Below are 24,635 nucleotides of genomic sequence, written 5' to 3'. Positions count from 1 at the left end.
CACTTTGGAAATAGTGGTTTAAAAAGTTTTTGAAAACTAAAGCATGTACCAACTTGCATATGTATTAATCTTTCCCTTAAAGGACCGACCACCTCCAAACTCCTGGAAGAAGATAGAACAGTCCAGGGAATATAAAAATGGCAATCAGCTCAGGGAATATCAACTGGAAGGACTTAACTGGCTCCTATTCAACTGGTACAATAGGTATATTCATTGAATGTTTTTTAATGTAAACTTTAAACCATATGGAGTGAATCGTTATTACTGGGGATGAATCAGTTTTAGTTAAATTTATCTTAATCTCTCTGCTTATAGCTAAAAGGGTGTAACTGGAAAAAAAATCTATTCCTTTGAGTGTACAAGTATGTTTTTATCAACAAGAATAACAAAGCAAATCTTAATAAAACTAACCTAACTGAAAATAAATTTTCAAGACCTATAAGGAAATTAAAATAAAAAGCAACTTCCACCAAAGTACAAGCTTTCAGAATTTTTGGAACAACTAGGAAACATTTGCATATTTCAAAATGATTTCTAGAATTAGTTTGTATTCCAAATAAAGTTACCTTTCTTCAAAATTAAGGCTAGTAAATAATTGTATTTTCTATGTTGTAAGCTAAAGTTAATTTTTGTTAAATAATGCTATGATACATTAACAGGAATATAATAGCTTTCAAGTTATTTTTTTCCCCAGAACAATGTATTTTCTCTGTATCTAAATTGGATTTCTATTCATGAATCATAGAATAGTAAGGGTTGGAAAGGACCTTAAGGTCATCTAGTTCCAACCCCCCTGCCATGGGCAGGGACACCTCGCACTAAACCATGTCGCCCAAGGCTCTGTCCAACCTGGCCTTGAACACTGCCAGGGATGGAGCATTCACAACCTCCCTGGGCAACCCATTCCAGGGCCTCACCACCCTCACAGTAAAGAACTTCTTCCTTATATCTAATCTAAACTTCCCCTGTTTAAGTTTGAACCCATTACCCCTTGTCCTACCACTACAGTCCCTAAGGAAGAGTCCCTCCCCAGCATCCTTATAGGCCCCCTTCAGATACTGGAAGGCTGCTATGAGGTCTCCATGCAGCGTTCTCTTCTCCAGACTGAACAGCCTCAACTTTCTCAGCCTGTCTTCATATGGGAGGTGCTCCAGCCCCCTTATCATCCTCATGGCCCTCCTCTGGACTCGCTCCAACAGCTCCATGTCCTTTTTATGTGGAGGACACCAGAACTGTACACAATACTCCAAGTGAGGTCTCACGAGAGCAGAGTAGAGGGGCAGGATCACCTCCTTTGACCTGCTGGTCATGCTTCTTTTGATGCAGCCCAGGATACGGTTGGCTTTCTGGGCTGTGAGCGCACACTGCCGGCTCATGTTAAGTTTCTCATCAACCAACACCCCCAAGTCCTTGTCCACAGGGCTGCTCTGAATCTCTTCTCTGCCAATCTGTAGCTGTGCCTGGGATTGCCCCGACCCAGGTGTAGGACCTTGCACTTGGCTTGGTTGAACTTCATAAGGTTGGCATTGGCCCACCTCTCAAGCATGTCAAGGTCCCTCTGGATGGCATCCCTTCCCTCCAGCATATCAACCAAACCACACAGCTTGGTGTTGTCGGCAAACTTGCTGAGGGCGCACTCAGTCCCGCTGTCCGTGTCGCCAAGAATCTTCCTGCTTGCTTTATTTCTAAATATCAGTTGCCTGTCCTTTATAGAGGTTATGTCAGTGAGCATACAATTTCATCATACAGTTTGTTTTAATTCTTAGTCAAGCACTACATAGCTGTGTGAGTTTGTGTGCAAACAGCTTGAAGGGCTGGAATGTATGGCTGAGGGTGAGCACCTAGTGGTACTTCATGTAGTAATTTGGTTATATGCATCTGTCGCAGTTCTGAAAACAGGAAGGGAAATTTGGCAGTGATGCTATAATGCACTCCTTTTACGTGAGTGTTGCTGGGATACTTTACATCTGTGACTTTCGGGGAATCTTCGTTAATTTCTAGCAGTTTTGTCAAGGTGGGTGTACATGTAGGAAATCTGATCCATTCGAATTCCTTTAATTAGGGCAGATGTAGCTCCAAAAGAATACTTTTCAAATCTTTTTCTAGGAGAACCTCATAGAACACTCCATTGTCAGGTTTTTGACAGCGCTAAACATGATTGAAAGCTTGTGGTTTTGTATACTGAGTTCATTCTTTCACCATAACCAGGGAACCTTTGCAAGCATCTTTTACAGTGCCCCAGTTTTGACTATTTGACTTTGTTTTTATAAATTGTCCATTTGAGTAACAGGTTTAGTGTCTGTACTTTCTCTGATGCTAATCACAAGTATATTTTGTTTTCAGGCAAAACTGTATTTTAGCGGATGAAATGGGTCTTGGCAAAACCATTCAGTCAATTACATTCCTCTATGAAATCCTCCTGGCTGGTATAAGAGGGCCTTTTCTGATCATAGCTCCACTTTCCACCATAGCAAATTGGGAAAGAGAATTTCGCACGTGGACTGACCTTAATGTTGTAGTGTATCATGGAAGCATGATCAGCAGGCAGATGATTCAGCAGTATGAAATGTACTTCAGGGACTCACAGGTAATGTAATGACACTTGTATGCTGTAACTTACCCAAAACCTGTTTCAGGTAGTAGTAATGAAAGCATACTTTACATTATCCATACATATGTCTTAGTGAAGGTTGTTTTACATCCCATGATGTGTTTTTCAAGCTTTTTACATATCAAAATCTTGAACATATCCTTACTGAGTTAATTTTGTGGAAGTGGTTGCAGCAAGATATATGTTATTTTGGTATGCCGAGTAATTTTGCAATTGAATAGCAGTGATGCTGATACTCATGTGGAGATGAAAGTGTACACAGATGGTTGCCGTTGAGTCCTGAATATGAAGAGCAGTGAGAACAAAAATACAGCCAATTAAGCTCTACGTTACTTTTATGTAGCTGTTGATTTCCTTTTTCATAGCTTTGTCTGTGTACGGTTTGCTTTTCTGTCTGAAATACTTCACATTAAATGGCATGAAATCTGTGTGGTTTGTTTTTTTTCCCCATTCTATATATTCTGTATAAATAAACTTTTTTTTTTTTAAACCATCATTGTATTTCTACAAAATTGATAAGCCTGCAAACTTTTTTTAAGTAGTGCTAAATATTAAAATGACATTTTGTTTCTCCAGTGACTTATTGTATACTGCCTTTTGAAGGCCTTTACATATTCTCTTTGTCACATGAACCGAGTTGAGTAAGCTGGATAAAAAGTGTTCATTTAGTCCTCAGGCGATACTTTCATTATTTACTGTATATGAGTGATAAATATATTACTGTCATATATTTTGATTGATTGACTGTAGGGTTTTTCCTGTCAGTCTTTCAGATTTTCCCAGGGTTAAAAATGTGATATTATCTACATACACATTTTTGAAACAGTTCTATTAGATGGTTGTATCTGTAATTTAAAAGTGCTTAACATTTTACTGTTGGTTAGACAATATTGGATTTATGGCTATGGATAATTACTCATTAGTATTAATTACAGAGTTATAGAGATGAAATAAATGTATATGGGATGACAAAACAATTTATAATGTAAAATCTGATGTCTGGCTCTTGATAAAATTTCAGCAACAAAAATCTTTAAATTGAGTAGATTCAAGGTAATGTAACAACTTCTGTGTGTTGATGAATCTCTAGGGACGTATCATTCGTGGTACCTACAGATTCCAAGCCATTATCACAACTTTTGAAATGATTCTTGGTGGGTGTCCAGAGTTAAATGCAATCGAATGGCGATGTGTTATTATTGATGAAGCTCACAGACTGAAGAACAAAAACTGCAAACTCTTGGAAGGACTAAAATTAATGAACCTTGTGAGTAACCATATTTCACTTTTGGGGTTTGATTCCAGTTAAGTACAGTACGATAATAAATCACAAGTTTTGTGTAATTTTTTGTGCAGTAATTAACGTTTAAAGACATGGAAAGTATTTTAAACAAGTTTTTTAACAATAAAAACAAGTAGTAAAATGTCAAACAGAATTATTATCTAGTCCTGTAGTTAAGGTTTTATTTGATGTAGTGAAAGATTTTTAAAAAGCGGATACTACCATGAATCTTCAGGCTTTTGGTGCATTACTAGAAGATCCACCATGACGAGTTTTGCATTGTTTATTTGACTTCATTCTTACTTTGATACACTTGTTGCTACATGTTCTCAGTAGTCATCTTACTTGCTTTTTGATACATGCTTATTGTGTATATTTTCCACACAATAGAGAGGATTATACATGTGTGACTGTTACAGGCAAATTTGAAGTGTTCAGTCATTTCTTTGTTACCGATGTAGGAAGACATGATTTAACAAAAAGCTAGTAGAAAATACTTAACTGTTGTTCCTGATAAATCTGTTCATCTGTATTACCTGTATACTTAGTGACATGCAGAACTGATATTTTCAGGTTCTGACACTCAGACTTAACACACAAGTTTTTGCAAATGTGTGCACATACGGTCATAGGAGTTTTGTTTCCTTTTGTAGGAGCATAAAGTGCTGTTAACAGGTACCCCTCTGCAGAATACAGTAGAAGAATTATTCAGCCTCCTTCATTTTCTTGAACCATTGCGTTTTCCTGCTGAATCTACATTCATGCAAGAATTTGGAGACCTTAAAACAGAGGAACAGGTATTGCATGTTGCATAAGTTCATTTTGAGCTTCAGTATGCAAGAGTGACTTTCTTGAAGGAAAAACTTTTGTTTTGGATAGTAACTGTTATTGTTCCCCACATATCGCCTATGAGTTCTTTTGTCATGCAATTTCTCTGAACTGTGCAGGCAGTAGAAATCAGTTAAATGTGATATTTTATATAAAAGAATTAGTTTTACTTTTTGGAGCCAGTTTTTTAGATTTGGCAACTAGTGAGAATAATAAAAAATTAAAGTTTTCTGGCTTTGTAGGCAAGTCTTTGCAGACAAGTGCTAAAAAGATACTCTTTTTTTGGTTTTAGAGTACGTAAAAAAATTCTTCAGTAATTTGGGGTTAAAAATAAAGCTATATACCATCTGGCAAATATTATATGTAAGTCTAGGAAAAAAATTAATGGTAAAGTACAAAAATTTTTCATTAAACTACAGTATTATTTTTCATGTTTGAACCAACTGTTGTGTTTCATTTAGGTTCAGAAACTACAAGCTATCCTGAAACCCATGATGCTCAGACGATTAAAGGAAGACGTAGAAAAAAAGCTGGCTCCGAAGGAGGAAACTATAATTGAAGTAGAACTAACTAATATTCAGAAGAAATATTATCGAGCGATTTTGGAGAAAAATTTTGCTTTCTTATCCAAGGGAGCAGGGCAAGCAAATGTACCCAATCTGGTTAACACTATGATGGAACTCAGAAAATGTTGTAATCACCCTTACCTCATCAAAGGTAAATGCATGATAGAGACTGATGTTTGGGGTTTTTTTTCTACTACTTTCAGTACTTTTGTAGTTCTTAAATATTTAAAATATATAAGAACTTTTGTAATTCTTAAATGTTTTCATCAGATTTTCCAAGGGACTGGATTAGGTGGAAGCATGTTTTTGATAGATATAAGGCAAAGTTGTGAGGCAGTTGCATATTTAAGGCCTGAAATGTGAACTTGCTTTGTAGGATTTTACAGAATATTTAGAAGCAATTATCTCATGGAAATGTTACATATATTTAAAAGCAGTATGAAGACCAACTCCTAGAGCTAACTTTTAATGCTTCTTGCAAGTGATATGGTCTGTGTCAGTCTTCATTGCTTTTCTCAATTAGTTATAACTGATTTGGATGGTTTTTCTGCTTGCAAGAAAATACACTTTAAGCTCTTGAAGTTTTTGCTATGATTTTAGTCGTAGTGGGACTTAGCAAAAGTCTTCAAAATACTGTTTCTTAAGATTCATGTCCCATTTAAAATATCACAGAGACGAAAGGACTTGTGGTTCTTCAGTTGTTGGCATTTTTTGTTTGGGGTTTTTTTTTGGGGGGGGGGGGGGGATGTTTTGGGGTTTGCGTTGTGTTTTTTTTACGTGACATGTGAGAACAAGTATTTTTGGTTTTGCAGTTGGGGGGTTTACCTTGTTCTAGGTGTTCTTTCTGTGGTACTCTGCTTAAAAACTTCAGGCTGCTTTTCAAAGAGCACAGAAATAGATGTTCTTGCTAGACTTTAGATCCATCCAGAACTTTGTTCTTTCTCCAGCAGCGACTAATGGAGGCATGTTTAGAGTACAAGCACCGATTTTTTTGTAACTCAGCCTTATATGTACATGGAGATATTTGTGTAGATACACCTGTAGATACAGAAATAAATTCTTTGATAGGTGCTGAAGAGAAAATCCTTGGAGAGTTTAAAGAAACATATAACCCAAGTGCTCCAGACTTCCATCTGCAAGCAATGATCCAGTCTGCTGGTAAATTGGTTCTTATTGATAAACTTCTTCCAAAAATGAAAGCAGGAGGCCACAAAGTCCTTATCTTCTCTCAAATGGTGCGCTGCCTTGATATTTTGGAGGATTACCTTATACATAAAAGGTAAGATACTCCATATTCTGTCTCCTGTAGTATGTTGTTCTCTGTGGGCATATCTTTGAATATTAGTGCAGGATTAGTGATTACAGCACACCAGAGATAGGAATTCTTTCTTTCTGGCTAATCACTGTGTAACTTGCTGTGGTAGCTTACCATTTATTCACCAACAAATGAAAAACTTCAGAAAGGTTGTTACAATCAATTGTTGCTATATCAACCTGAAAAAAAATATAAAAAGGCATAGTTCTGGTTGTTTTAATAGCCTATTTGTTGGAATGTACATTTTGCTTTGAAGTGTATATTTGTCAGTGAACTACATAGTAATATAGAGTTTGTATGTTAAAAATTAGTAAAAATGTCAAGCCTTCCTGCAGTGGATACTGGAATGTATATTGAAAGCCATTACTAGAATATATTAAAATCTCCTTTTGTGATAATTTTATATAACTTCTATTCTATGGTTTTTGTTTCATAAAGCAATCTATTTAAACTGCAAGATGAACAGTTTGTACATTTTATTTTAATAGACTAATTTTAACTTCATAGTAGTATCCAATATGGAAAATACTCCTTTTTCTGTAATGTTGTAACATCTAGACTAGTGCATCATATCTACAGGTAGAATTTTCTGAAATCTATAGGAGGTGAAACTTGCTCTATGCTACTCTTTGATTAGAACTGTTAGAGTGCACGCATGATTAGACTTCATACTTAACAGAATTCATGACTGTAGGAGATGGCTGCCTGCCATAATGGCTGTGGTCCTGTGGATTATCTGCTGTGCCATTTTATAGCTGATTAGTAGAAAAATGGTTTTGAGGCTCTTTGACTAACAGATACACATTCAGCACCTTACTTCATCTACAATGTACAGAAGCATTTGCTCCCTTTTTAAGCGTTTCACTTGATTTCAGAAGTTTCATGAGAGTTTTTGTAACTATCAAAGGTAACAAAAATGCCAGTTCTACTTCAGGCTTTTAAATTTGCTGGTTTTAGTTTAGGAAGCCCTGGATTCATTGATGCCTTGATAAAGACTGTTAGAGGTGCTGTCCATGTCATTTTTGTTCTGTTTCTCTTAATCTTGACAGAATCGATATGCAGTTTGTCCAATGATAGCTCACCAGGGACTGCTTTCTGCTGGTTACTTGGTTACCCCTAACATGTACAGACAATTTGGTATATAATACGAAAGATCGCTGTCCTGCTACTGTGACCCCAGGCAGGGATCTAAGCATAGCATGTGAAAAACTTATAAGTGTCCCCATGGGACTTTAGGTTATGGTGTGTTTTAATGCAGCTAAGTGCCGTGGTAATATGTGTTTCCTGGTATGTATAAGCAGGTACTTGCTTTAATGAAGGAAGGTCAAAGGAACTTTTCTTAAAATGCTCACTGTTTGGACTTGCTGATGTGTATTGGTACTACAGATATGCAAGTTCTGTCGTGATTCCTTGTTATGTTATCCTCTGATAATCAAAGTTAGTTGATAGCACTTCTATTCACCATAAAGAATAAATACGCAAGCAGGAGATCTGTTCTAATCCCTCTGCGTGTGTGTATCCATGGCAATTTCCAGATACTTGTATGAACGAATTGATGGGCGAGTACGAGGCAATCTCAGACAAGCTGCCATTGACCGGTTCAGCAAACCAGATTCCGACCGTTTTGTCTTCCTTCTGTGCACCAGAGCTGGTGGTTTGGGCATTAATTTGACTGCAGCAGATACATGTATAATTTTTGATTCTGATTGGAATCCTCAAAATGATCTTCAGGTAAATTCTTTTGAGCATAATAGTGAAACCTAAGAAGTCAAACCTGGTTGATAAAAATTTGGTCACTTAAAATATTGTCTCCATTTTGAAAATGCATCTTTTTTAAATGTTCAGATTTTTTTAAGGCCTATGTTTCATGTTTTCTGATGAATACTTTCTATTTGGATAGGAGTGGTCATCTGGGTTTGGCTGGGTTCTAACTTTTTCTTTCAAATTGATTACACTTTGAAAGCACAACACAGGTAAACTAAGTCAATGAGTAGATAAAACACTTAAGACTTTGATGACACTTTGAAACCAGGGGTTAGATTTTGCATTTACTGACTAACACAATTTTTGGAAATAGAGTTGTTCAGCTAAAACATAATATATAGAAAAGGAGTAATATGTATTAAGAAACAATGAATTAATCAAATCTAGGAATTGGTTCCTGAAATTGAATCCAGTCTTAAGTCACAACTCCTTTACCATTTTGTCATGGTTTAAGCCCAGCTGGTAACTCAGAACCATGCAGCCACTCACTCACTCCCCCCCACTTCTTCCTCCCCCCACTCCCGGAGAATCGAAAGAATGTAAATCCCATGGGTTGAGATAAGAACAGTCCAGTAACTAAGGTATAATACAAAACTACTACTACTACCACCAATAGTAATAATAATAATGATAAGGGAAATAACAAGGGGAGAGAATATAAAACTAAAAGGGGAAAAGGAAAACAATAAACACAAGTGATGCACAATACAATTGCTCACCACCCACTGACCGACACCCAGCCTGACCCAAGCAGCGATCTGGGCCTTCTGGGTAACTCCCCCCAGTTTATATACTGGGCATGACATGCTGTGGTATGGAATACCCCTTTGGCTAGTTTGGGTCAGGTGTCCTGTCTCTGCTTCCTCCTGGCTTCTCCTCCTCCCTGGCAGAGCATGAGACTGAGAAAGTCCTTGATCGGAGTAAACAATACTTAGCAACAACTAAAAACATTGGTGTGTTATCAGCACTGTTCTCAGGCTAAAGTTGAAAACACAGCACTGCACCAGCTACTAAGGAGAAAAATGACTGCTACAGCTGAACTCAGGACAAATGTGTATTTGGAGATCATATAACTTAGGAGCTGGCTTGTCTTTTTATGTAGTGTTACTGCAAGAGAAACACCATTCAGTAGCATTCAGCACAGATCGTTCATCTTCATTTTACTTACTGCACTGTTTTTAGAAAACTTCGCAATGCAGAAAATGTCTGGTAGCTTCTATTTACTTATATGTGAATTGACTTCCTTTTGAGTTCATGCTGTTGTTTTTCAGACTGCACTACAGCAGAAATAATTTCTTGAAAGAAGAGTATCTTATTCCTAGATAAGTCTAAATTCTTTCTGCCATTCTGTTCTCCCTTCAAAAGGCTCAAGCCCGTTGTCACAGGATCGGTCAGAACAAAGCAGTGAAGGTCTACAGACTGATAACGCGGAACTCATATGAGAGAGAGATGTTTGACAGAGCAAGTCTGAAACTGGGACTGGATAAGGCTGTCTTGCAGAGTATGAGTGGAAGAGAAAACAGTGTCAGTGGTGTATGTAGAAATTTCTTGAAATAACTCCTTTTGCTTTGTTAATTGCATGGGAACTATTTTAAATTACAGAAGCTACCATTTCTCTGTTGTTTGCATCTGGGTTATGTTTTCTGATGCAGACTAACAGTGTAATTGACATAATTTTAAATGTAGTCAGTTACTCTGATAAATTTCATTATTTCTTGCTTATTAAGGTCCAAGGTAGATAATGTCAAACAAGGAGAAAAGTTCCCTTTGTTTCCTTGTATCTTCTCGTATTTATATATAATGTGTTACTTTAATACTAGATGTAAATCTCATCTTAATAGGTAATTCTTTTAAACTTGTATTCATCATGGTGTTGGAACAACCAAAACAAAAGCACGTACTTGTAAAATGTGTACTGTAACCACATAACAAATTATTTCACCTGATGACCAGACTTTTCTCTTAGGTTTTAATAATCTAGATTTTAAATTTATAAATTGTAAGGCACAGTTCAGTTGCAGAAACTTTTTTTTTTTCCTCTCAGATCCAACAACTCTCCAAAAAAGAAGTAGAAGACTTGCTTCGAAGGGGTGCATATGGTGCCATTATGGATGAAGAAGATGAAGGCTCTAAATTCTGTGAGGAAGACATTGACCAAATTTTGCAGCGTCGTACTAAAACTATCACGATTGAATCAGAAGGAAGGGGCTCCACGTTTGCCAAGGTGTGGAAGCAGCAAGTTGTTCTTTGACAGTATAGAGCTGTAAATGTAACCAGTGCTGTAAAGCTTATGCTTTTTAAAAAAAAAAAAAAGTTTACTTTTACGTAATGTGTGTGTGTTAGGTACAGCTTTTGGGTTCCTACATCTATGTGTTTATACTAACGTGCACATAGCAAAGTCAGTTTTGCGCATACAGATTGTGTAAATGGCAGATGCAAAGAGTGTGCTAATAGGTGTATGCTGATTTTGAAAAGGCTAGGATTTGTGTGAGATATAATGGACTGCGTTAACCAAGAATAGTAAAACAGCTTTGTGTATTGATACGTTTGTATTCAAGTATATTAAGTAAGGAAAAATGTATATAAGACAGTTGTCAGGCTTATTCTAAAAACGCCTACACATAGGATACAGCTTGAACCTTGAGCTTTGTTGGTAGGAGTTTGAAAAGCAAAATATGAAAGCTTACGAAATAGCAGGGGGTGGAGAGTTTATTTATGTGCGGGGGGGCTGAGAGTGTAAGGTCTTAGAATGAATAGTCTAGAATAAAATTGGACTGACACTTTTTATAATTTTTGGTGCGTAGGAGAAAAACAGCAATATAGCATCCATGGAAAATTGGATGAACAGAATAAAAAGTAAATTTGGACTCCTTAATTTCCAAAGTATGTGCAAATATGAATCTGAACAAATACAAATTCAGGTAAATTAAAAAATACATAAAGAAATAATTAAATCAAGCAGTATAACTGAGATTGGAATGTGGGTACTTCATGAATGCAGTTGTGACAGTTCCCCCCCCCAAGGCAAAGCAAAAGGAAAACTTACAAGAATATAAATGTATATTTATTATATTTAAGATAATATTTATAAATATAATTTAAGTTCTCTTATATTTTGCTTATTGTGTCTTAAATAAGAAACAGACTTCTAAAGACAATCACTGTCTTTATCAGAAGAGTTAAAAATTTTTGGTTTTACTTTTTTCCCCAAAAGCAGTATACTAGGGTTTTTAAAATGCCTTCTGAAATTAAGCTTGTTCTGTGCTCTCAAGCTTTGATTGTTAGTAGTTTAAACACTCCTTTGAAATTTCCCTCAAGTGAGTACTTTTGCATGAGATGAAATCCCCAAATGCTGATAAGCATCTTCAAAAGATTCTATTTTCTTCCATTCAAGTCATTTAGATTCAGACTTGGAAGTAGAAGAATCTTGCTGCTTAATGTTGTTCTCTCCTGATGGTGCATAAGAATTCATTAGATTTTTCTGATATATTATGGATCTGATTTAAAAAATTAAGGGGGAAGAGAACTTTTGAGTTTTTTGGCACTGTAAAAGTAGCTTCTGAAGTCTTAACAGCTGCTTGGGAGGAGACTTTTGATGAAATAATCTTATGCAGTCTTCACAGCACCGAGGCATTCAAACTCGACCGACTTTCGATGTATGATGTTGGTAAGATTTAGTTTTATTTATTACAGGCTAGTTTTGTTGCATCTGGAAACAGGACTGATATTTCACTAGATGATCCCAACTTCTGGCAGAAATGGGCCAAAAAAGCAGAAATAGATATAGATGCTCTCAGTGGTAGAGTAAGTACTTCTCTTTTTAATGCATATTTTCTCAAGTATGTGTTTGCTGTTGAATTCTGACATAGCAGGTGTAGAATTTCTGGTGCTTTTTTGTATTACTATTTCAACAAATCAGACTTCTTGTGCTGCTTAATGTGTGCATGGGTAATCAGCCTGCTGATAGCTTTAGTATTTCCTAGCTACCTGCTGTCCCAAAAGAGCATGGGGGTCTTTGTTTTTTGTTGAAGGCCTGGAAATGGTTTTAAATGTGTAAATGTTCCACTTGCCCTATTTCTGTCTGTAAATCCTGGGCTGGAATCTGCAGAATAGCTGACTAATAATTCTATCAATTTTATAATACTGAAAGTTGTGTCCTATACTTGAAGACGTTTCCATGCAGTCCAGCTCTAAAAAAGTTTCAGTGCCCCTTTTTACGCAGACTGCAGTGTGGTCTGTGTAAATATTCAGCTCAGATGAGGTGTTCAGTATTGTTTATAACTAATCTACTGGCATCATGGTATGTAACTTTTTTTTTTGTTGTTGTTGCCTTAAATACCACAAAATGGTTTACTTGCTTTATGGGTGTTTACTGTGATTTCTTTACAAAATTATTTCTGAATTGAAGCCATCTATTTAGAAATAGTTGGTAAGCTTTTCTTCTGTTAAAGTTTGTTTGAAATTTTGCAGAACAGCCTGGTTATTGATACCCCAAGAATTAGGAAACAAACACGGCCCTTCAGTGCTACAAAGGATGAGCTGGCCGAGTTGTCTGAGGTGGAGAGCGAGGGTGATGAAAAACCAAAACTCCGCAGGCCTTGTGACCGTTCCAATGGATACGGAAGAACAGAGTGCTTTCGAGTGGAAAAAAACTTGCTGGTCTATGGGTATTGTATACATCCTTCTTCATTCTAGGAAGTTTTTAAAAAATACTGTATTTCATGTACTAAATTGTATTTATGGACTAACTTTTAGCTATAGTGGCAATAACCTGGTGTGTGTATATATAGCATTTATTTAGAATATGAATTTATGTGAATTTATCATGCATCCTCTATAAATCTTTATGACAATTTGCAATAGAAGAAACATGAAAGAAGAGAGGTGGAAACTTCTTCAAAGGAGATTGGCATTTAACATGGGCACTAGAGTAGTCTCTCTAAAAATCATTACAGTAAGTGCTGCAGGCAGGGTCAGAACTGTGAACAAATATCTGAAATAAAGGCTTGGTAGCTGACTTGATATTCATAATTGCAGAACATCTTGCACTTCCATGAGGTGCAAATAGGAACTGAAAATCTAACCAGCTAGTGTGCTTAAATTGAACATGTTGATTTGGAAGTGAAATCTTAGGTTTTCTCTCACCTACCTTGTGTTTGCTTATCACTATGAGTTCCCATCAGTTTAGGGTCTTAGAAGTCTAAAACAATCACCCATATTTTTGTAAACCAGCAAGTTTTGTTTAAATTCATGGGTTTTTTAAACTGGTTTAAATCCAGTATCTGAAGGGGGCCTACAAGGATGCTGGGGAGGGACTCTTCATTAGGGACTGTATTGATAGGACAAGGGGTAATGGGTTCAAACTTAAACAGGGGAAGTTTAGATTAGATATAAGGAAGAAATTCTTTACAGTGAGGGTGGTGAGGCCCTGGAATGGGTTGCTCAAGGAATTTGCAAATGCTCCATCCCTGGCAGTGTTCAAGGCCAGGTTGGATGGAGCCTTGGGTGACATGGTTTAATGCGAGGTGTCCCTGTCCATGGCAGGGGGTTGGAACTAGATGATCTTAAGGTCCTTTCCAACCCTAACTATTCTATGATTCTATGATTAGTTTTAGTTGTTGCTAAGTAATGCTTACCACGATCATGCCCAGTATATAAACTGGGGGGAGTCACCTGTGTCCTGGGTTCATGTAATGTATGGGAACCCAGCTGAGAGTTGATTCCCTCTCATGACTGAGAGACATAACAAAGTATGTTTTTGTCACAGTGTATTCAGTGGAGTATATATGTTTATGTTCATCGTGACTGTTTGTCTGAAAGAGACAGGAAAACAGAGGTGTGCAGCTGTTCTATGACCTTCATACTTGACTACACCGGGGCGCTTGGCCAACACTCTTGGTGTGGACAACAGTGAGATCGTGAGAAACTGCACGGCCCCATGAGTAAACAATTAGAGATCTGGCATAAAGCTGGTTGTTTTTCTAAGGGTATAAAAGTAGGACCCTCTTGTGGCCGAGGGAGAAGCCTCACCTATGGGTGGATGCACCATGTAGGAATTTTCCCAGTTACCTGAGACTCCTGGCATAGGCTGCAACGGGTGATGTATTTCTTCTTAATTTCTGTTCTCTCTATGCAGTAATGATTTGATGCATTGCTAACTTTCTTTCGTGCTTTACTTATACACATATAGGTCTGATTTCATAGAATAGTTAGGGTTGGAAAGGACCTTAAGATCATCTAGTTCCAACCCCCCTGCCATGGGCTTGCTTTATTGTACTTATTTACTACATATATTTACCTGACTCACATTAGTGTGCTTGTTTCCTTTAGTGTGCTTGTTTAATAAACTGTGCATATTATACAACTAGTGTGTGGTCATTTTGTGGCATACCCTGTCTGTCAGCAGAACAGTTCAGCTGTAACTTAAACCATGACAACCCAGAAGGCCCAGATCGCTGCTTGGGTCAGGCTGGGTATCCGTGGGTGGGTGGTGAGCAGTTGTATTGTGCATCACTTGTGTTTATTGGGGGTTTTTCCTTCCCTTTTTAGTTTTATATTCTCTCCCCTTGTTATTTCCCTTATCATTATTATTAGTGGTAGTAGTAGTAGTTTTGTATTATACCTTAGTTACTGGACTGTTCTTATCTCAACCCGTGGGATTTACATTCTTTCGATTCTCCGAAATAGATGGAGTTATGTTGCAAATGTTACTTTCATATTTCCACTCAATAGCTTAAGGTGAAGGAAAAATGTGGAGAGCTAAATGTTTTACAGAGAAATTCCCTTTTGTAATGGAAATTACAGGCTACCCAAGCATTCTAGTTCAAAGTGCTGATCTGTGTTTCACTTTGGACTAGGTGGGGTCGATGGAGAGAAATTTTGTCACATAGCCGCTTCAAGAGACAGCTGAATGAACTGGATGTGGAGATAATCTGCCGAGCTCTATTAGCCTATTGTCTCGTTCACTACAGAGGGGATGAGAAAATAAAAAGTTTTATATGGGATCTCATTACCCCAACAGAGGATGGGCAAACAAAAGAGTTACAGAATCACCTTGGTAAGGCCTTCTGTGTTTCTGCAGTTAAATATCTTCATATAGTATGCCTGTGGTACCGGGATGAAAACAGCTAAAAATTATCTCTGCATCCTACTTAAATTAAATGAAATTTATTCCAGATATGCGATTCAACTGATGGGAAAAGTGTCATTTCTGCTTTGCTTTCTATTTGATGGCTTAGCCAAATGGATTGGTGTGCTTTGTGTAAGCTTTATTTCCATTTCAATTCATAAGGACCTATTCTGTTTCAGAGTAGGTGAGAGCACACTCCTTTTCCCCTCTCCTGCTTTGTCCTTAGCTGGTGAAATGTACTCCAGAAATGCTCTAAGAGACGAGAGGAAAAAAAAACCTCATATCCAGAGGCTGTGATGCTAGTATTTTTTCTGCACCGCAGGTCCCAATACTGATATAGGAACTATAAGTATCATGGGATCTATGCCTACGTGTTGCTGTTACTGTATAGTATTTTAAATTATATAGGCTTATCAGCCCCTGTGCCTAGAGGAAGAAAAGGAAAAAAAGTGAAGACCCAGGCTAGCACTTTTGATATACACAAAGCAGAATGGCTTCGAAAATACAATCCAGAACATCTATTGCAAGATGAAGGATACAAAAAGCACATAAAACACCATTGCAACAAGTAAGCAGTAGCTGAAGTGTCAATGTCTTTCAATGTCTGTGTAAAGATTCTTTTTTTATTCTAATTGCTTATTGTCTTGAAAATACTTGTAGCACTATGAAGAAACAAGTTTAATGGTGTTAGCCTGATTAGAATAGTTAGGTTGCAGTATATTAGGAGGTGAATCAAGTATTTCACATTTAAAATAATTCTCTTATTTTTAAAGAAACTGTGTGTGTGTGTCTGTACAGAGAGAGATCTTGCTAGGATGTTTGGGGGAGTCTTGTAGCAGCCAAAGGACTAAAGAGTTTGGGAGCGCTTAGCAAAGAAACAGAAAGCACTGTAGTCATTACCCCTCAATCTTACATGCTGTTTACCTGGCCTGTTTTCTAGGCTTTTGGGAATCTGAGCTACTAGCTTGTTTGGAAGCTCATTCATAGCCATGAGCTTGTTTTATATAAATCATTTTTCTATAGCAAAACTTCTCATACTCCGCTCGAAAACTTCATACTGCTGTAGTCAAGAATTGAAAAAGAGCATGGAGAAGCCATCGGGGTCATGCATCAAATTCTTAGTGAAAAGGAATGAAAAGGTGATGAGAAAGATGTCAGCCCACTCAGTTCTTTCGAAGGGAATCTTTTAAGTAGGAAAAGGGAAATAGTGGTTTGTTCTTAGCAGCATTTTATGAAGCAAGTGAGGAGTGTTCTGCTGGCCCAGGTCTTTGTCTAGGACTTGAAAGAATTTTTGCAATCAAACTGTTTGTAAAAGTGATCACAATAAAAGGTGTTAGGGGACCTGAATTGAGGGTTATCTCCTCTTACAACTGGAGAAAGTATATTTTAGGAAAATTACTTTGAAAGCTTTGTGATATTACAAAAAACAAAACAAAACCACCCACAACTATTGAAAGCTTTTAGAGTGCTAATATTTGTATTTTTTCTTTTTTTAGGGTCTTACTTCGAGTAAGAATGCTGTATTACTTAAAACAAGAAGTCATTGGTAATGAATTCCAGAAGGTGTTTAATGGAATTGATGCCAGGTGAACTATAGAGAGGTTTTTTGCTTATTTATTTAAATGTAAACTATCAAATGAAAACTCGTAAATCTTCCTGGACCTAAATAGGAAGTGTTAAACCCAAATATTTGTATCCTTAGGCTGTGAGAAAAATGCTTTTGTTTACTTTGTATTGACATGAGGAAGTCCTGATTCCTATTTGAGAGTCTAGCTGTATAAACTAAAATTATTTAAATCAAATAGACTGAAAAAGTGAAAGAGAGAATTTTGTACTTTACATTCTAATTAGCAGGGTTTTCCTGCCTATATGCACACTTTTGGTTATGTGCTGCATATTCCATTAATCTTTTTTTTTTAATGGAAGTATTGCCATTTGGAAATTCTCGACCTCACTGCTATAGGAGCTTGTGGAGGATAGAAAGTTTTAATTTGATTCAGAAAGGTGTTAGAAACATTCATGGAAGAATGGTCCATCTTGTGCTGTTAAACACAAAAGCAGATAATCCTTGGTTTGCAAAGTTTTGCAAGCATGAACTGCAGGAGTTGCCGGAGTTTACTGAGAGAGGAAGAATATTGTATACTGGTTCTGCTTTCATATTCTTTCCCTGTTACTGGTCTCTGTCAAATACAAAATATCAATCTGTCTGGGTGCTTTGTAGTGCTATTTTTAGGGTCTTACTGTATATGTGTGCTTAGAGAAGTTTAAAAATCCCACATAAAGTAGAAATGTACAAAGAGAAAATAAAACTTTATTTCTTCCTCTGAATATTATTGATGATGTGCTGTTGGTGATTCTCCTTAGTGAAATTGATGTTTGGGTCCCTGAGCCAGATCACTCTGAAGTTCCTACTGAGTGGTGGGATGCAGATGCAGATAAATCCCTTCTAATTGGAGTTTTTAAGCATGGTGAGTAATGTGGATGACTACATATGTACTTGCCCATCCCTCAATATAAACACTCAATTTTTTTTTATAGCTTACTCTGAAAGTTGAATTTATGCCACTTTTTTTTTTTTTTCTTTTTCCTTTATAGGTTATGAAAAATACAACACTATCAGAGCAGACCCAGCACTGTGCTTCTTGGAAAGGGTTGGCAAGCCAGATGAAAAAGCAGTTGCTGCCGAACAGAGAGCAAATGATTATATTGATGGGTATGAGCACTTAAATTGGGCATGAATATTTCAGGGCCTTAAAGTTAACAAGACCAAATTTGTGTGTTGAACATTATTCTCTTCTTAACTGTTTTTATACAAGTTTGATGTCATTGTTATGAGGAATTCTAGTTTGATTTTACTCCCACAGAATAGAGTTAGGAACAGTCTAACAGAACCATTGAAGTCTGGGATTTCACACTTAAATGCATCAACTAGTTGTTAACAAGGACTCTACCTTGTGTTGCTGTATCAGAAGTATTACTTAAACACTGAAATACAAAAGCCTTCAAAGGCATGGAGTATTACAGACCTATTTAACTTGATTTTAGGTCAGTCAGCTTGGTGTATTAGTCTTGTGTAGCTAACCAGTGACCCCAGTAGATCAATTTGAGTATTGCTGATAATTGCTGAAGGGGAGAACTGCTTTTCTTCATTGCTTCATCAGTGAGGTTAGTAGCTGTGGTCATAAAGAACATCTTTGAATGAAATTGTGAATTGGGGAGGCACACGGGCAAGATTCAAGCCAAAGCTGCCATGAAATACTTTCCTTATTTCAAATAGAAAATGAAATACAGTCCATCTAACTAAATTTAAATGAGTCTTGCTTAATTGAAGAGAGTTTGAGGACTTCTAAAATATTACTAAGATGGGTTCTTTTGTGTTAAAATTCTAACAGGGATGTAGAAGATCCAGAATATAAACCAGCACCAGCAATGTTTAAAGATGACATAGAGGTATAGTAGGCACCTATTAATAGCTCCTTTTAACACTCTTTGAATATAATACTTCTAACTTTTCATTGAGCAAATTAACTTTTCTATATTTTTCTAAATTTGTAAAACTTATTCTATGTGTTTCCACAGTTGTGTGGGCGGGTGACATGGGAGGGAATTGCTGTATAATTCTCTTCTTTGCATTGTTAACCATTTGTCCAAAATATCTGTTACTATCGTTCTTTGTCATATTCATAAATTGACTATAAGATGTAAGTTTAACCTATATCTCTGGAGAGGGCTACATTTTAAGTTTTGCTTCACTTCTGTTTTCCTACAGGATGATGTTTCATCCCCAGGTGATCTAGTAATAGCAGATGGAGGTAAATACATAAAACTTCAAATCTGAGCTAATTCAATCTGTTTTGAATTGTTTAATTCTCCTGACTTTAAGCTAAAATGTGTTTAGATAGCATAGAACCATAGGCACTAACAATGATTATTTTTCCTGTGTCTTTGTTTTAATATAGATGGACAAATGATGGAAGGAGACAAAATCTATTGGCCCACTCAGTCTGCCTTAACAACACGTCTTCGCCGCTTGATAACAGCTTATCAGCGAACAAGTAAAAATAGGCAGGCCCAGCAGATCCAGCCAGCATTCCCAATACAACCTAATATGATGCAGCCTCCATATGAAGAAGCTGCTCTAAACCCAAAGATGGCTGCTAAGATTGAAAGGCAGCAAAGGTATGTGCAGCATGCAAATACACATTTTTAATACATCCTTTTATTAAAAATAGCAAATAACAGTTGCTAGCTGTGTGAAATAGTGAAGAAAATGACAGAACTTTCAAATTTATTTTTTTTTTCTTGCTGGTCAAGATGGACTAGAAGAGAAGAAGCTGACTTCTACAGAGTTGTCTCCACATTTGGAGTCGTATTTGATCCAGAAAGGGGGCGATTTGATTGGACCAAATTTAGAGCAATGGCTAGACTACATAAGAAAACGGATGAGAGCTTAGAGAAGTACTTGTATGCATTTATGTCAATGTGCCGGAGAGTCTGTCGTCTTCCCTCAAAAGAAGGTAGATGTATATATTTTTACTTTTAGTTTTATCTTTAATTTCTGTTGCTAGGGCTTATCTTCAGAAGTTTTTTCTTTCATGTGTTCCAATATAAAAAAAGGGGGAGAAGGAAATAAGGAAACATCTTAATGTAAAATGGAAAGTTTATAATGGGGATACATGTATTAACCGATTAAAGCCATCTCCTTCTAGAACTCATTTGTGGTGCAGTTATTTCTGCCAGATTCTCATCTTTGTTTTATTTTAATACAGAACTCGTAGACCCAAAAATCTTTATCCAACCAATTACAGAGGAACGTGCTTCTCGGACTTTGTATCGCATTGAACTCCTAAGGAAAGTGCGGGAACAGGCCCTTAGACACCCACAGTTGTTTGAACGACTAAAACTATGCCAGCCAAACCCAGACTTACCTGTCTGGTGGGAATGTGGAACTCACGACAGGGATTTACTTATTGGAGCTGCTAAGCATGGAGTTAGCAGGACAGATTATCATATTTTCCGTGATCCTGAACTTTCATTTATGTTTGCACAGAGGAACTATAATCAAAATAAAGTGGCACTCTCAAAGACTTCTACTCCGCTCTTGCATCAGTACCAGATGGCATTATCTGCTTCTCCTCTTACACCTCAGTCAAGATTGTCAGATGCTAAAGTGAATGCTTTTGAGGACACAAAAGCTAAACATGAAAATCTGAAAGAGGACCCTCAGTCTTCTGAAGAGGAATCTATGTCTACAGAGGAGACACAGACAATAATGAAATCTGAACCTTTGAGTCCAAAAAATGGCATGCCAATACAAAATACAGATCACAAACCTAGTGTGAAGAATGAAACAGACAGGCACATGGTGGCAGCAAGGACAGAGCCTCTAACTCCAAACCCAGCTTCTAAAAAACAGAGAGTCAGCAAAAGGGGATCTGACTCTAGCTCTGATTCAGACTCTGACTCAGATAAATCATCCTGTTCTTCCAGGTCATCTTCTTCATCCTCTTCATCTTCCTCATCTTGTTCACACTCCCAATCAGGCTCTAGCTCTTCATCATCTTCATCTTGTTCCTCATCGTCGTCGTCCTCATCGTCGTCGTCCTCATCATCGTCGTCCTCATCGTCGTCTGAAGAGAGTGGTAGTGATGAAGAAGAGACACAAAAATGTGGTATGTGTGTAGTCTTCTGCAGTATAACTCTTAAACTGAACAAGTTTATTCTTACTAGAAAAATGTCTAAAAAAGGATGTTAAATCCCACAAAAATAAACTTAAATAAACATTTTTGCTTGATTCTTCAAGTGAATTGGAAGAATTTGAGGGATACAGCATTTTTTTTGCTTTGTATCAGTGCCTTGGATGAGGTACTTAGGATTTGTTGACTGATGCTCTAAGCAAGCTTACCGTGCATGTGGTTCACATGTGGGAGGAGAGTTGAGCAGCTAATGTTTTCTGGAAATTTATATTCTGTGTGTATTCCCTACTACCATTTCTTTTTCTTCTTAGATATAGAGATTCTTTTGGTTTTCCCTCTTTGTTTTTTCCACTCTTGCTCACCTGTTTTTGTAGCTTGCTCATTGTGTTTTCATGTAATCTGTAAGCTTCCTTCTGGCCAAGCTATGGAGTAATATGTGAGCTGCTTTCTCTTGTAAACTGGAGGTGGCCAAGCAGTGTACTGCCACTGAATGTTTTCAAACACTTAAAAATATGTACCTGGCTAGAAAAGACTGAGGTGACTGTAGAGCATAGGACCAGATAACAGAGACACTTGTGAAACCTTCAAAGTAGAAGCAGAAACCTCTGATCAGTGAAGTGATTTAAAATTTTTAATAAAGCAACCAATCATTTAATACATTCCTTATTTTGATACTATGAAGTGTTCTCTTGCCCCCTTGAAACTCAGAATGTTGAAAGATCTCTCTACTGTGATAACAAATAGTAATAGAAAAAGGAAGAAGATGAAATTAAGCAGTTAAGTTACAACATAAGTGAATAACTTTTTTCTCCCCCCCCATATCTCAGGGAAAAGGCATTGTGTTAATCAGATGCATTCTTTTGTCTGTGGAAATGACAAATGGAAACTATAGGGTTAATTTACTGAGAAAATGATTACTGGGCAAGTAAAATGCCACTGAAACAAAATGATTAAGATGCCACTGCCTGTAGCAGTGGAAGGATGTTTTCAGAGGAAACAGTTGTATGCAAACATTAAAACAGTGAGAGAAAATGGATGCTTATGCAACATAAATGTTTAGATCTAGATGGTGGATACTATAACATGTGCTACAAGTCCAAATATTAGGTTTGTTTTCTGCCAGCTCAGTCTGTTCAGGCAAGTAATTGTGTCATCCTCAGATTGCAGTGTCTCGTAAATCAGTCAGCCTTTCTTGTGGCTATTTTCCTGTAAGGTGGTGTTGATGAGTTCAGTAAATGCTGAAAAATTCTCTTAACTTCATCTGCATTTAAATTTTAAGCCCAGGTTTTATTTCAGATCTTGTACAGTGATCTTGTACATTTGGCATACTTCTCACATTTGAAACATCTTTTAAGGGATGAGTCTTTCAGATGACTCAATACATAGCTACTGTTAAGGACAAATTTGAGTTCTGTAGAACTGTCCCTCAGTAGTCTTACTCGTGCCAATGTAGTATTTACCTTTTCAGGCAGCACCTGATTGTTTTCCTATGTCATAGTGAAACTTGCATTGTTGTCTGGGTAGAAGCAAAAGTAAAATAATGATAAGTATAACCAAGTCAGAGGACACACTGGAAAGATACTAAGAAGAAATCCTCTGTCATTAAAATTTAAAAAAATGACATGATACAGACACACATGTCCAAGACGTGGAACATCCAGCATTCCATCCAGAAAATGAAATGGGATGTTTTTTTTAAAGTAGTATCCCAACTGATTTGCCATTTCCTGGCGATAGATAACTTTCCTTTCAATTAGTTCTACATTTTAGTGTACGTTGGCTTACAAAGGAAGTATGTTAAAATAAGTAAGGACTGTCTATCAAATTACTCTGAAGCATGTCTGTTCTCAAATAGCTATATGTTCAACATGTTTAGCTCTTGAAATATTAACAGGAGTATGTGTGGAATTTCCATGCCTAGGAAAGGCTCAGCAGTCATCCTGAAAAACCTAACAGATCAGTTATTCAGTTTAACTTGTGTTTGGACTTTCTCTGAACATTGTGTTTTGTTCACCTGAACCTCTTACAATGAGCGTTAACTTCCTTATGATATCAAATTATGTTAATGTTTTTATTTAGCAGAAGGAACCCCTCATATAAAAGCATATGATGAAGAGAGTGTAGCCTCTCTGAGTACAACACAAGATGAGACGCAAGACAGTTTCCAGATGAACAATGGGACACCAAATTCCAGTTATCTCCTACAAGGTGGATACATGATGGCTGCATCCTACTGGCCAAAGGCAAGTTTATAATACTACTTTGAAAACCAAAGTTGGAGGGGCAGGTGGGCTGTGACATTAGTATTCCATTAAATATGTTAAAACCATACCACTGAGGTGTAGGGAGATCTTGGAGGAAAAAAAGCAACAGAATTTTCTTCATGGTAAATTAAAGTAAAATTATGACAAAGCATTTTGTACATCGGTTGTACAGCTGCATGTGTAAAAGAGAGAATGTGCACATAGGAAACAAAACTGTAAAGGAAGGATGTTTAAGGTGAGGTAATTTAAGATCAGGTATTTGGATGATCTTAAGTCAGAGGAATTGTTTAGAGTAATCAAGAAAAAAGTAAAAAAAAAGAAACAGCAAGAAATCGGTTAAGCTAAATATTAAAAAAAACTTTTGGAATAATAGTAGGACTCCTTCAGCTACATGGCGAGATCCTAAGTCATGTTAAAGAATAGGCTGGCTGAAGCACTGGTGTAATACAGCTTCTATGTTAAAATTTAACTATATGATTCCATATGGGAATTCGTGAAATCGGTGAAATTTTAAAGTATACTTTGAAAAGGTGATAACACTAAGTGATGAGAACAATGGCATACTTGTTTACAGGTGATGAAATTTAAGTACAGAGGTGACTTTCACAAACTTTTACAGGGAATTGGTACAAATCCAGGAACTTAGAAAATAGAAATCTTTTAAGTCAGTCCAGTGATTAAAAATGTTGTCATTTCCCTTCTTTTTAGAATTAGAAGATAATAAATGTAATGTGTTCAGTGTTGTTAAGCATTACTCATAAAAATATTTTCTCTGGTTTTTAGGATCGAGTTATGATTAATCGGCTTGATAGTATTTGTCAAACACTGTTGAAAGGTAAATGGCCTTCATCAAGAAGGAGCTATGACAGCAATACGGTGGCCTCTTTCTACACAACCAAGCTTCTGAATAGCCCAGGTGCATCTGCATATTACAGTGAGCCCAGTGCACCAACACCCCCTCTTGCAGGTGTTAAAGAAGAATATGATCAGTCACCACAGATGTCAAAGGTGAAGAAGCATGTACGAGAAAAGGAGTTTACAGTGAAAATCAATGACGTATGTTTATTTTTATTGCCCTAGGACCTGATTGCGATTGCGGTGTGCGGCATGCTTTACCTGCAAGTGGCTGCCTGCTCTCACTCTCACTTCCTTCACACACTTGTTTGTGGGTATTTGGGTC

The 24,635-nt window shown here is 36.9% G+C and overlaps 1 protein-coding gene across 2 annotated transcripts in view; it reads left to right on the top strand.

The window, feature by feature from the left end:
- LOC115619036 (chromodomain-helicase-DNA-binding protein 9-like) overlaps positions 1-24,635 on the top strand; it is a 117,130-nt gene that overhangs the window by 80,578 nt on the left and 11,917 nt on the right. The window contains exons 12-34 of one of the 2 annotated variants that reach the window (XM_030511050.1): positions 83-204; positions 2,344-2,587; positions 3,702-3,878; positions 4,547-4,690; positions 5,183-5,438; positions 6,356-6,566; positions 8,138-8,333; positions 9,732-9,899; positions 10,411-10,590; positions 12,060-12,170; positions 12,837-13,033; positions 15,224-15,423; positions 15,904-16,063; positions 16,992-17,081; positions 17,860-17,963; positions 18,091-18,208; positions 18,888-18,945; positions 19,265-19,307; positions 19,455-19,674; positions 19,810-20,012; positions 20,265-21,164; positions 23,271-23,434; positions 24,239-24,511. In XM_030511050.1, coding sequence (XP_030366910.1) covers positions 83-204; positions 2,344-2,587; positions 3,702-3,878; positions 4,547-4,690; positions 5,183-5,438; positions 6,356-6,566; positions 8,138-8,333; positions 9,732-9,899; positions 10,411-10,590; positions 12,060-12,170; positions 12,837-13,033; positions 15,224-15,423; positions 15,904-16,063; positions 16,992-17,081; positions 17,860-17,963; positions 18,091-18,208; positions 18,888-18,945; positions 19,265-19,307; positions 19,455-19,674; positions 19,810-20,012; positions 20,265-21,164; positions 23,271-23,434; positions 24,239-24,511 — 4,539 coding nt within the window. Of the gene's footprint in view, positions 1-82; positions 205-2,343; positions 2,588-3,701; positions 3,879-4,546; positions 4,691-5,182; positions 5,439-6,355; positions 6,567-8,137; positions 8,334-9,731; positions 9,900-10,410; positions 10,591-12,059; positions 12,171-12,836; positions 13,034-15,223; positions 15,424-15,903; positions 16,064-16,991; positions 17,082-17,859; positions 17,964-18,090; positions 18,209-18,887; positions 18,946-19,264; positions 19,308-19,454; positions 19,675-19,809; positions 20,013-20,264; positions 21,168-23,270; positions 23,435-24,238; positions 24,512-24,635 lie in introns of both variants that reach the window. The other variant, XM_030511051.1, reaches the window with a different exon arrangement.

Source organism: Strigops habroptila, chromosome W, assembly GCF_004027225.2.
Source record: "Strigops habroptila isolate Jane chromosome W, bStrHab1.2.pri, whole genome shotgun sequence".
Taxonomy (NCBI): Eukaryota; Metazoa; Chordata; class Aves; order Psittaciformes; family Psittacidae; genus Strigops; species Strigops habroptila.
Note: the sequence above shows the minus strand (reverse complement) of the source record. Positions and strands in the feature narration are given on the sequence as shown.